The 13846-nt window shown below is 38.1% G+C and overlaps 1 protein-coding gene across 2 annotated transcripts in view; it reads left to right on the top strand.

The window, feature by feature from the left end:
• Nucleotides 1–6465: 6465 nt before the first annotated feature.
• The window catches only part of RNF43 (ring finger protein 43), a 60656-nt gene continuing 53275 nt past the window's right edge, over nt 6466–13846 (top strand). Inside the window, exons 1-2 of one of the 2 annotated variants that reach the window (XM_006756201.2) lie at nt 6466–7015; nt 8062–8705. In XM_006756201.2, coding sequence (XP_006756264.1) covers nt 8454–8705 — 252 coding nt within the window. In that variant the 5' untranslated portion in view covers nt 6466–7015; nt 8062–8453. Of the gene's footprint in view, nt 7016–7044; nt 8706–13846 lie in introns of those variants that run through there. The other variant, XM_006756202.2, reaches the window with a different exon arrangement.

Raw genomic sequence — 13846 nt, forward strand, 5'->3', positions numbered from 1 at the left:
TTCTAATTTTTAAATTGGCAACTTGAATAGAGATTTTTAAAATTCCATTAAGGATGAGGACAATTCTTTTTTTAAAAAAATATTTTTTATTGATTTCAGAGAGGAAGGGAGAGAAAGAGATAGAAACATCAATGATGATGAGAGAATCATTGATTGGCTGCCTCCTGCATGCCCCCAATAGGGATGGAGCCTGAAACCTGGGCAGGTGCCCTGACTGAGAATTGAACTGTGACCTCCTGGTTCATAGGTTGACGCTCAACCACTGAGACATGCCAGCCAGGCAAGGATAAGGACAATTCTTGGCCATGTTTTTAGAAACCTAGTTTTTTGGAAGAGGATGTATGGTCTTCAGTAACTGTAATCCATCCAGATGTGAAAGTAGATCCCGAGGGATGACTTGTGAGACTAGGTGGTAGGTGTCAGGGAGGTGGCGGTTCACCACCACAGTGATGGCATCTCTGAAGGCTGTGGTATGTCAACCCCTGAGAGATAACTCCAAAACTTTAAAGCCAAAGAATAATTTATATTGCTTGTCAATTTTGGTGACATAAATACAGTATATCAGTAAACTGAATCACATAGAGCTGTTTGGTTTGATCCGGAGTATCTCAGCGTTCCCAGGCTCATGATACATATTATCATCATTCCAAGATCTTGGAGTTTCCTTAAAATAGGGCAACCACATTTATATTTTTTTCTTCTTTCAACTAAGTGTATGTCTGAACTCTTAGGCTTGATTTTCTTAATTCCTTTGTAAGATTCAAGTAGGAATAAGTTAGGCAAAGCCCATAAGTAGCTTCCTTTTTGTTTAGTTAACTTTCAATATAATTTGGCATATGTCATATATAGTAATGTTTAATTTGCATTATTTATGCTTTACTATTACATGGCATACATAAAATAAAAATATTAAACCATAACAGACTTTATTTTGTATTTTTAAAGTTTTCATGTATAATACACAAAAGCAAAAAAGTTTATCTTTAAAAATATCAAGTATCACATCCATAGTCTAGTCCAGTGGTCGGCAAACTGCGGTTCTCGAGCCACATGCAGCTCTTTGTCCCCTTGAGCGTGGCTCTTCCACAAAATACCACGTGCGGGCGCGTATGTACAGTGCAATTGAAACTTCGTGGCCCATGCGCAGAAGTTGGTATCTTGTGGAAGAACCACACTCAAGGGGCTAAAGAGCCACATGTGGCTCGCGAGCCGCAGTTTGCCGACCACTGGTCTAGTCCTAATTACAATTACTTCTTAAAGCAACATTTGTCTTTTTTTACAAATACAGCAGCAGGTGGTAAGACCTAAAGTCTCAAACACATTGCTTACAGTTCATAATAGAAACAAATGTATATGTCTCAAATCATATTTTAGGCAGTTTAACTTAAAATGCATAGACAATTACATACATTCAATTTATTTTTAAGTCAATGAAAAAAAAATAACACCAAGAAAAAAAATACAGAAAATCTTTATAGAGCACAAATAAATCAAGTTTACTTAATGGCAACAAATCAGTATCTGCTAATCAATGACAGACAGTGAAAGTGCCTTCATCCAGGGGAAAGTAAAGAGGAAAAACATCCCATTACTTTGCATGCTTGAAAAGTTATACTGACAAGACTATAATCTTGGGAAACATTAACTTCTTACTTGAAAAGAATAAAAGAAGGTATAGCATACTTTGCTCTTTAAAATGCCCAAAGGCTGGTCTATAATCACCAGTAGGAATACCAAAATATGTTGACGTAGGTTAAACTAATAATGGGCACACTAATGAATTCTGTAATGCCACCCCTAGACTGGGACCCCCTCAAGGACAGGCATTCTCTTTCATCTCTGTATCTCTGCATCTGGCAAAGCATTTGGATCACAGACATTTAAGTGCCTGTTTCTCAGAAATAGAGAAGATTGCCAGAAGATTGCATGGCATTTCTTTAATACTGATTATTTTATTGGGAGTTTTTATTTTACTTGGCAGAATTCTAAAAATAAACAATGTCTTCATACTAAATATTGCTCTATTAGGATTAAATGAGTCTTCCTTGAAACACCCACCACTTTCTATGCATAGGGCAGTGTGATTTGTCTGAATTTAACCTTCTGCTTTTCAAAAATGTTAATAAAGGAGCTGGAGGAGAGGACCATGGGAGAGCTCAAGGAGATTAAACAGCAAGGGCCAGGTTGGCTTGAGCTCTCCAAAATGACAGAGTAGCCAGACTATGATCTGGAGACCTTTGTGAACAAGGCGGAGCCTGCCCTGGCCCAGCAAGCAAAGCACTTCTCAGCTCTGCAGCTGGAAGAGCAGGCCAGTAAACAAATAGGCAGCAAGAAATGGCCCCAGTGATGACAGCAAATACAGATGTTTGGTTTAAAAAAAAAAGTCTTGAGGGAAGGCAGGGGAGGGTCAGTGGGTGGGAAGAGATAAATCAATGAACTTGTATGCATATATGCATAGCCTGTGGACACGGGCAATAGGGTGGTGAAGGCCTGATGTAGGGGTCAGGGGAGGGCTAGGAGAGGTCAATGGGGAAGAAGGAGGGCATATATAATACTTTCAACAAAGATTTTTTTAAAAGTAAAGTAAAAGACCAATAAAAATATTTAAAAAAATTTTAAAGTCTTGTCTGCTGCTGCATAATCAATATATAGCTTTAAACAAAACAGGGCTGAGGAATCAAAGCTGCAAGCAGCCATCCTCAATCATGAAAAAGTGTCAGGCCAAATCCAGTAAAAACAAGCCAAGATACTAAATTTAAGGTGTCTTGGATTCTTGAGAACTGAATGTGTGAATATAAGATCTATAGTTTAATTTTTTGTCATTTTTTAGGTTCAACATTTCAAAGTCTAACATTCAAATTCCAGAAACACTATTCTTAAACACATCTCAACTATCTCCATCAAATTTACTTTAAAATTCTTGTTCTTAAAAGTCCAAATGCCAGTGTATTCCTTACTTCACATTCCCTTAAGATTAACAAGTAGTCGTCCATAATCTTAGGCTAGCATGACTTACTTTTTAAAGCAAATTATTCCCTTGTAAAGAGAAAATAAATCTCCTTAGATGCTTTCCCCACTGAAACTTCTGATTTTATTTAAACTCCATCCTGTACCTAAAAATACTTTTTGCCCAGAGTACCCTCAAGAATTGAGACACCTCTCCCTGGATTTGAGAAAGGATGCTCTAAAGAATGACAAATATAAAAGCAAATTCTGTTCTCTTTGATTTTCATTAAAACATTTTTTTTTAAAATCCCCAAATATCAGTTGGAAAGTCCTTAGAAAGCAAAGGTTAAAATAGCAGTACTGTCTGCTCTAACCTGTTTGGCTCAGTGGATAGAGCGTCGGCCTGGGGACTGAAGGGTCCCAGGTTCGATTCCGGTCAAGGGCATGTACCTTGGTTGCGGGCACATCCCAGGAGGGGGCGTGCAGGAGGCAGCTGATCGATGTTTCTAACTCTCTATCCCTCTGCCTTCCTCTCTGTAAAAAATCAATAAAATATATTTTAAAAAAAATAGCAGTACTGTCTAGGGCAGTATGGGTCACTAGCAAAGTTAATATACATATTGGGAATAGTAATTCCAAATCTTGTGTTCATGTCCTTCAAATCCTTTAACAAAAGATTTTCTCCAATAACAAATGGGCTCCTCAGTTACAGACTTCCAAACTTGCTACCTCTTCTTCTTTTAGTCAAACATCCTTTTTAGTGTTACATTAATTATTGCATCTAAGGACAGAGTAGTCAACTTAATCTACTGCAGGACAACCAAAATAAGCATAAGGAGAGATATCTTTGCTGCCATCTTACTTTTCCTCATTTTATGCCTCCAGTTAGCTGACATGATACTGACTGATTATTTAAGATATGACACTTTCTAAGGCTACCTGCCTCGTGAATTGGAGGTTACCTTGACAACAGGCTCCCAAAGTGTTGTACAGGTGTATGTAGGTGCCACCTGGCCTTGCAAGGAAGTGAAAGATAAAAAGACCATTGGTGCCACTATGTAAGAAATGTCTAACAACATTCACCAGCCTGAAAATATCTAAACAAATTAGTTTCAATTCTGGAAGCTTGAATCTATCTTCTACTTTAAAGGGAGATTTAAACACTGAAATGTTCCTCCCAAAAGTGACCATCTTGTTTTGGTAAAAGGAGGTAGCTATCAAACTATTAAATTGGCAGCATTGGGCCCCTAACAGACTTTTAAAAATTTCTCTCTAGAAGAATTAGATCTATTTCTATTCTTTAGAAAGGAGCTATAGAGGTCTCTACTTGCATTATGTTCTTAATGTCCAACCAATGAAGAAAAAGTGCTAAGCTAAGAATTTACATTAGAATTTATCTCTCTGCTCTAGGTTAGCTTTATTAGGCCTAAAATGTCAAAACTATCCCCCATAAACCTTTAAAAATTTTGTATTGATTTTTAGAGAGAGAGGAAAGGAGAGGAATAGAGAGATAGAAACATCAATGAGAGAGGAACATTATTAATTGGCTACCTCTCCCATGCCCCACACTGGTCATTGAGCCCGCAACTCAGGCATGTGCCCTGATTGGGAATCGAATTGTGACCTCCTGGTTCATAGGTTGACGCTCAATCACTGAGCCACACCAGCTGGGCTCCCCAAAAACCTTCTTTAGGGAAAAAATGCTCAAGGTGAATAGACCACTCATAATTTTTTATTTTCAGAGGCATTATGTCATTTAATCTTTACAATAAGCCTACAAGGCAATTATTATCCATATTTTACAAATGATCAATTTGTATAATTCATTTGCACAATTAAAAAAAACTTTTAAGATTGATGTTATGTGCTTCTTACCACAATTTAAAGAAGCACATAAGAACCTGTTTTTTTTTGTTTTGTTTTTTTCAGTTGATCAGCAGCCTGTCCAGGATCTCTAGCCACAATCTCCAGCCAAGTTCTGTGTCCATGTTCTCTTGCTAGGTTCTCCAGCCACGTTCTCCAGGTTCTCCAGCCAGGTTCTGTAGCCATGTTCTCTCGCTAGGTTCTCCAGCCAGGTTCGGTTTAGGTTCTCCAGCCAGGTTCGGTCGCTAGGTTCTGTAGCCGGGTTCTTCAGCCAGGTTCTGTCTAGGTTCTCCAACCAAGTTCTGTAGCCAGGTTCTGTCCAGGATCTTGTGCCATGTTCTCTCCAGCAAACTTCTTCTGTCTCTAGGTTCTGTGTAGGTTCTGTCTTCTAAGTTCTGTCTTCTAAGTTCTGTCTCTAAGTTCTCAGAACCTGTTTTAAGTGTACAGTTCAGTAGTGTTAACCACATTCGCATCATTGTACATTTGTACAATTTGGAAAGATTACTGGCAGCAGGTCAGAAAATGTCTAGCCACAGTTAAAAATAATCTGGTAGATTTGAAGATTCGAATTTTAGAAACATATTAGAAGTGCATTATTTCTAATGACAAGGTTCCTGGAAAGGTTTTAGTTCATGAATGTGATAATTAGCTGAAAATTAGTTTTCTTTTTGCCTACCTTCTTATTAGACATATATATTTTACCCCTTTGCTTGTACTCTTGACATAGACTTACTTGCAGCCTTACATTGAGGGCATAGATCTGGTCCATAGTATTATTGCACCTCCCAAAGATGTGAGAAAATGACAGATTCCAGACCTCTGACATCAACCTGATCTAAAAGTTCCATTGAGGCACGGGTTAGAAACGAGCTATTAAATTTAAATTAGTAAGAGCTGAAGAAAAACTATGCATAAAATAGAGTTCTTGCCAGGGTAGTAGACATAAGAGCAATAAGTCAGTAAGCATTAAAACACAGGTTCATTTTATTCTGGCTTTGTGCCATTTATAGACACTAAAACCCAGAAAGAGCAGAGATCTCTTAGAACTTATATTTGCAAAAACCCTTAGTTCGTTTGTTATTATTATGAAATGTATTTTTATTGATTTCAGAGAGGAAGGGAGAGGGAGAAATAGAAACATCAATGATGAGAATCATTGATCAGCTGCCTCCTGCACGCCCACTACTGGGGATCGAGCCCCGCAACCCAGGCATGTGCCCTTAACCGGAATCGAACCCGGGACACTTTAGTCGGCAGGCAGATGCTCTATCCATTGAGCCAAACCGGCTAGGGCTGTGTCTATTCTTTTTATGTTCTGCTGTTCTTTCTTTTTTTTTTTTCCTGTTTATTTCCTCATACCATCATGCTCTCTTAGGTGCAGAATCTGCTTAGGTATCTGTTTGAGTGGCGGTGATTTACATGTGGTAGCTGCTTTACCCAGAGAAAGGAATTGGATGCAGTTTGGCTGCGGTTCAATAGAGGGAGCAGAGGAGCTGAGAGAAAAAGCCAAAGAACGTGTCTGGTTCAGAGTGCGCGCCCAAGCCCGGGCCCTAGCCAGCCGGAGGAGGAGGGGCAGGACGAGGGGTGGTTGCCTCTGGCTGCTCCACCCTCACTTTGTGTCAGCAGGTAGAGAGCGTGATTGCAGTCTCAGGGGAGGGAGGCCGAGCTAGAACACCAATTACAAACCACAGGCTTCCTCCTCTAGGGAGTTGATCCAGAATTGTCTTTCTGGAAGAGAAGCACTCGAATCCTTCTGAACTTTCCAAGTCCATCCATGATTCAGAGATATTGCCTTCTCCCTCTGGGATTTTCTGTGTTCCTGGTAGTGAATTGTTGCTTTGCTTCTCTTCTCTTTCAAGATTTGATCATTTTATATGCTGTTCGGGGAGAGAAAGAACTTTTGTTAGAAAGGAGATTTCAGAAATGACTTTGGATCCTCTATAAGTGTTTTAGAATTCCTGGGGACAGTAGCTCTAACCCTGGAGTAAGTTTCTGCCTTTGACCTGCATGGATTATCTTTTCAGGCTGTGGAATTTCTCAGCACCTACCTGCAGTGTGGGGTACTTGGTTTGGTTGCCGAGTAAGAAGGTGGAAGAATGAGCTGTACTTGGTTAAACTGTTGAAATCTTTTTTGAGCAGGATCTATAAAAGCATAATTGAATTTGTTTCACCCCCGTGGATTCCAGTGGGCCCGGCAGCGCAACAGGTTTGCAGATTTCTTTTGAAATTCTTTTTTCCTCCCTCTGCCTCAGCAAAAGAATCTGTATAACAGGTTCATGTTCAATTGCTTGGCTCTTCAGTACTTATTCTGAAGACTTTATAAGATTTTAAAAATTTGACCTCTGAACACAGTGGGCTTTGTGGTTGGAGTGCATTTATATTTACTGAAGGGTGCACATTTTAAAATCTTGGAATAAGATTTTTGTTTGTACAAAGACCCTGATTCTGAAGTGTGCTTAGAAATTGCACAGATCTTCCCTGCTCTGGCTTTTTACTTTTCCAGGGCATTCTACTTAGAGCCTGTAGACTAATCACCTCCTTACTCCCCCTATCTTTATACCCCACCCCCTCAAGGAATTTAAAAACGTGTTAGGAATAGTCCTTTGTTTTACTTATGAACCTAGAAAATTACAGATTATAAAATCGGGATAATAAAGTAGTTTCCAAAAGCATCTCATGGGAAATCAAAGTGCTTGGCATTCTCAAGCAGGAGAATACAAGCTGGAATCCCTCAGAGAGAAAGAAAAATAAAAATAGAAATACAGTTTTTAACTGGGGAAAATAATTGGAAAGCTAACCTTTTCAAATAGTTTTCTCATTTGAAAGTTGAAAAGGTTGTGAAGTTCAGGATTATCCTGTATATGAGAAGACATACAAATTACTACCTATTTTACAGGCAAATTTGGTAGAACATTTAAAAGTTATAGTATATTTTAAGTTCATGAACAAAATTCTAAATTTAACGGGCCTAGAACTTTGGCCACGTCGAAATACAGTTCAGTGTACAAGCTTTTATGAATACATGTTGTAGCATCTTTGGATATTTCTCCAGGTGAGACCTGAAATGTTCTCTCTCCTTCCCTGTTTAAAATAAAAATTCTCTGTGATCTTTAGCCTTTTACCACTGACAAATTATGCTGCTTAAAAAGGGCCGTGTCTTCATTTTTTACGCTGGAGTTTTTTACGCTCACCTTTAATGCATGGCCTTCGTTGTTCACTTTGCCTTGTTTTTTTCATTAACGTTGGGTTTAGTGGCTCTACAACTTTGATGCATATGGAAGACCAGCAGCAAGAGATCTGACATTAAAAAAAAAAAAAATTCAGGATGTGACATTCAATCTCAAGCAAAGTTGGAAATTCCACAGAGAAGTGGTGATATCTTACTAATAATAGTGAAGATGGGAGAAAATGACATACCTGCAGCAGAAGTGGGCTGAAAACACCCTATTCGCGCCAGATCAGAAATGCCACCTGTTCTTGGGAATATACTTTAGAAAAAGGAAGGGCCAAAACTATGACTTGGGTTTCTGAAACCAAAGCATAAATTCTCTCGTCCTTCAATTGTCTGGATCTGAGAACCTGCGTTTGGAATTAGCTAGTGGAAGCAGTATGTATGGCCGAAGTGCATTGCTGCAGCTGGTAGCATGAGTGGTGGCCACCAGCTGCAGCTGGCTGCCCTCTGGCCCTGGCTGCTGATGGCTACCCTGCAGGCAGGCTTCGGACACACAGGACTGGTACTGGCAGCAGCGGTGGAGTCTGAAAGATCAGCAGAGCAGAAAGCTATTATCAGAGTGATCCCCTTGAAAATGGACCCCACAGGAAAACTGAATCTCACCTTGGAAGGTGTGTTTGCTGGTGTTGCTGAAATAACTCCAGCAGAAGGAAAATTAATGCAGGTAAGGATACCTTTCTTCTATTTCACTTTCCATCTGTTTGGAATATGCCTTTCTTCTTTTGTCTCCCAAACCAAATACTATTCAAGGGCTTCTGTTGCTTAGCTTTTTATTTATTCCATCTTTCAGTGATGTTGCCTCATTGGCATTCTAAAGCAAATTCTTATTTTATACTCAAGAAGAAACATATAAATCCTACATTTTAGAAGATCATCTGCTATTTTTAGCTCTGCTAGTACATTGCCTTTTAAGATGCACAATAAGACCTTTCTTTGCAAGTGTTACGTTCTGGACACAATTTTTTGATAGATGAAATAAATGGGCTTGTATTTAATTGAGGATGGTACTTTGTAACAATGTTTGAATTTGAAGTGAGCACTCAGAAGGTTGCTTTTAATGGTCAGTAGCACCCTGGAGCATATTGGATCACTGTGTCACTTTTAAAATTCAGTCAAGCTTGAATGCTCTGGCTGGCTTTCTACCACGTGTGGCACCCTATTGCTAAGCCCAAAATGGAGAGGACTAGATTACAAAATGGACACAAGGGGCCAACTTGCCTCCTGGTCACTTCGGTCTTGTCTCCACATAGTTTTATTATTTTCAAAATTTAAAAATTTAATATGTTTTTTTATTGACCCACAAAGTTTTTTGGACACAGCTTCTCAGGCTTTCAGGCTGTGAATTTTGCCTATAACTCATTCATAGACAAAATAACTCTTTATGTGTTGAATTTATGAACGGACCGGGGCCATAGCATTTCACAGGGGAATTGCTCATTCCTCATGTGAAGCCAGAGCCCAGAGGGCTGTACCTTTTTAATGTGTCTGTCCAGTGTCTAATTCCATAAAGTGATGTTGTATATTGGTTAAATTTTATTTGTCTCTTGCTGTAGGTCTTGGACACAGGTTAAAATGTCGTTAAATAGGATTTATCACAGTACCCAAGCTCAGATTTTTATTTTGTGATATGAACAGAACCAAAGTATTATAGGAATGTAAATTCTGGTCTATTTTGAGAGAGAAGGTGAGATAATTTAACAAATTATAGAACTCTCTTTTCCAAACATGCAATTCTACATATATGATTTAGGGGTTTTTCAGGACTGTTAGGCAATAACTATTTTGTAGCTGGGATAAGTGAAATGGAAGAAGAATTGGGTGAAATGGACGGCCCTGCTATTTAGAAAAATAAACAGGGGAAGAGAATGTATCTGGAAAAAATGGCATAATAATTTTTGGATAAGAGTATAATCATTTAATTTGAACTCTAGGATGGAATTAGGCACATTTTAAAGTTGAAACATAAATCATTTTGAATACAACAATTGGGACAATTGGAAAGGAAACTTCCTTTTTGACTTGCCTAGTTAATACTCTGAATCATGAAGTATGCGCTCCATTTTAATTTTTTACCCTAAGCTTTTTTTATTGTAGAACCATATATTTTAATCTCTGAGGTGTTTGGGAGACGTACGAAGGTTTGTGCCTTATTAATGTCCTGTGGCAGCAGCATGTTCAGTAGGTTAATTATATACTGCATAAAATAGTGTCCTTTTTATTTTAAACTTTTTTGTCTTCTGTCATAAAGCTCTACATAAAGTTTCTGTGCATTCACAAAGGAAAAAGTATATAAGAGGCACTAGCTGGCATTCTCTTTGCCATTCATTATTTTGTCAATATTTATTATAGCTTCTCTTTTTCTCACCCTGGTGAAATTTGCTAATTTTTTCAACTGTTAATGTTGGGCCTATTAGTATACTCTTAAGTATTGGTTCCTTATGTTGTGAAGAGGGAAGTTCATTGTATCTGTTATTTAGCAAGGTCTTTCAGGCTTTACGGTAGATGGTTTGCATCATTGGCTATTTTCGGTCTTTCTTTACCTTTTCTGTCCACGTAAGCTTCTTCTAGGTCATTAATAAACTTGTAAGCTTGCCTAGTATTAATCTCTGGAGACTTTCACTATTGCTTCTGGTTTGTTGTCTATTAATCAATTTTTAATCCACAATATTTACTAAATTTTCTGAATAGTCGCTTATGAAAACGCAAAGACAACCTTTTGAATGATAAGCATCAGTTGTTCTTTATCCAGTATTTGAAGAATTCTTTCAGAGAACTCCAGTGTATTGGGGACACATGGTTTTACACCTCTAGAATCCACGCTCTTCCTTCCTTATCAGATTACACTGCAACTCAGGATCACTCAGCTGTGGTTAGCCAAGCCTTCCATTGAACTGGAGTTCCGTTTGTGTCTCCTTGAGGTGTGCTTTGCTGCACGTTAGCTTTCTTGGTGGACAGCTGTACCCTGGTGTCACAAATCCAAAGGGATAATTCTATGTATCCTTCTACCTATGAATGAATTATTGTAGCTGAACCATAGAATTTTCTCTGAAATAATTTTGCTTGTCTCAACTTCATCTGAGGCTGCATACACTAGTACAAGGACATTGAAGGCCGGGCCTTGGTAAATTTTTGTCCTGATCCTTTGTGCTTGGGTTTCTTTTTACCAACAGTTAAACGTTTTAAATTGTAATATTCTTGTTGGAGTACTAGAAGAAAGTCAAAATAGAAAAGGAAATGTTGCCTTTGCTATTTTTTTCTATTTCATAACTCTTCGTCTTAGCCCTGACCAAATTAATTTTCTTTCTTTCTTTTTTGCTCAAGAGCTGCCTCTTTGCATTACCATATCATTACACATCTCTGTGCGAGTTTGCCGTTGTCTCTAGTGTCTACTTCTTATGTTGGCCCTGCATTTGCCACAATTATTGTCTCTTCCTTTCTTCTAGTTTCTTTCTACTTTTCTGTCTGTATTTCCACTTTATTTTTATATTTAGGATAACCTTCCACTGCTATTCTAATCAGTATTTTTCTAAGTAGCCACCACCAATCCATGTCAAAAAATATCTGTAACTCTGTGTAATGATGGATGTTAACTAAACTTATTGTGGGAATTATTTCACAATGTATACCTATATCAAATCATGTTGTATACCTAAAACTACTATAAAGTTATATGTCAATTATATCTCAATTAAAAAAGAGAGACAGAAAGTGGGAGACCAAAAAAAATCAATTTCAAGGAAACTTTTCAGATTTCCTAATTACTTGGCAGTGACTGATAAAGAAGACTAAATAATAGTGGATATTACTTCTTACAATTTTTATTTTTCATTTGAATATGTTCTTCTCCTGGTTTATCCCACTGTAGATGGGAAATGTGCTGGAGCTTATGCATTGTCTAATTGTCCAGCTTTTTAGTTTGTTTACTTCTTTTCAAGGCTTGTTTGTATTATTTCTAGTAATATGGTTGCTACCACTTGTAAAAACAATTACCGTCCTACCTTCTTTTTCAATTTTTGTTCCTTATTCATAAATGTTATTAATTAGAGGGACAACTCAAAATTAATCTTTCACTGGGGTGTACACCTGAAACTAATACAATAATGTATGTTAACTGTAATTGGAAAATAAAAACACGATTGAAAAAAAAAAGCAAAAGTGCTAGAGGATCTTAGTGTAGCATAGCGAGGTCACCAGTTCAGCTATCACACTCTTCCTGCTCAGCTGGTTGTCTTGGATTTTCTTAGACTCGGGATCAAGTGATGATCAAGATTAGAATGTACTGCCCTGAGGCTTCAGCACTACAATGGAGCTGTGGTGTTTAGCATCTGGGCAGCAGCCGTGAGCACCTCCTGCACACACTCCCCCTTGCACGATGTCTCCGCTTGCCTCTTAATTGACCTAGTAGTCAGCACCTACTTATCCCAACTTTGCACTTTTTACTTTATTTGTAGTTGGGTCCTGAAATGAATTATTTGAGGAGGGAGAGGAAACTTTATTATTATAAAGTTCTGGACAAAACCAGGGAGAGAATGCTATACGGAAAAACTGTAGTTGATAAAGTGACTGAACTGTGACTCAAGGGACTGACTTTCAGTTCTGACTCTGCCACTGAGTAGCTGGGTGATTTGGGACAAAATGATTTTCACCTTTCCAGGCTTTAGGTTCTGTGTCTGTAAGATTGAGGGATTGCAGTATAACAGTGTGTAACCAACTTGTGCTTTGAACTTTACAAGTATTAGCTTGTTTACTCTTCATAATAACTTCATGCAGTACTTTATTTTTCACATTTTACAGATAAGGAAACCAAGGCCCGAACTGTTAGTATCTGCCAAGGTCATGGCCATAGTTAGTAGGTGGCATAGTTGGAACTTGAACCCTAGAGCCGGTACTTTTCCAGCGCTAAAACTCTATACATCTAAGAATGCCATAGATGAACAGAACACCAGGGTAGGCTTTATATAAATGATTAATTCCTTTCTACAATAGAAAGGAATGAAAATGATGAACATTATTCTCTGAGATTGATCCAGAAAACATAATATCCTGCTAACTTCTAATAACCTCTGTATTTCTTCTATTTTCCCATTTGTGTTTCATTTGCAAAGGTATTTGTAAAGCAGAATGTTTATTTACTCAGTATCTCTGTTTTAATTTAACACCTTTCATTGTCTTTCTCTTCATTTTATAACAGTCTATGGTAAAGTATGTAGTATAGGAACCTGACATATAAACTTTGAAACAGCATGCATTTAACTGTCATTGTTCAAGTTAGAGTACCTTGGAAGCAGAGATCTCAAAGGTTCTGTGATTTCGCTTTGAGGCCAGCCTTTAAAAGAAGTATTCATATTCAAGGTATAGTCAACTCTCAGTTATTTATGTTAATTGAGGTGCAGATAATCCACTTAATTTATAATTGACTTTGGAACATAGTCAGAAGTACACCAACAGACGTAATTCCTCTGTATGCACAAACAATCTTAGGCACTTGCCTTCTGCAGTGCCAGCTCAGAGCCTTCTTGGCTTGGCACCCAGAGGAGAGAAGGAAGCTGCAGGATATTTGTAATGAATTTTTCAAGTTGAGAAGATATCTCATTTGTAAGCAACCATCAAACAGATTTGTATAGATAATAGTTGCACACTTCATGTCGATTGCCGCAAAGATTTTGTGAGTTCAAATTTGTAAATTTCTGTGGTCAGTTGTGGGTAATGAATGAGCTGTGTCCCTGGTTATTGTCCCTCTCAGTCTATTTGGGGTTCAGTCAGCTGACTCTGGGGGTAGGCATTGCCTCTTTTTTTTTTTTTTTT

This window comes from Myotis davidii, unplaced genomic scaffold (genome assembly GCF_000327345.1).
Source record: "Myotis davidii unplaced genomic scaffold, ASM32734v1 scaffold993, whole genome shotgun sequence".
Classification (NCBI taxonomy): Eukaryota; Metazoa; Chordata; class Mammalia; order Chiroptera; family Vespertilionidae; genus Myotis; species Myotis davidii.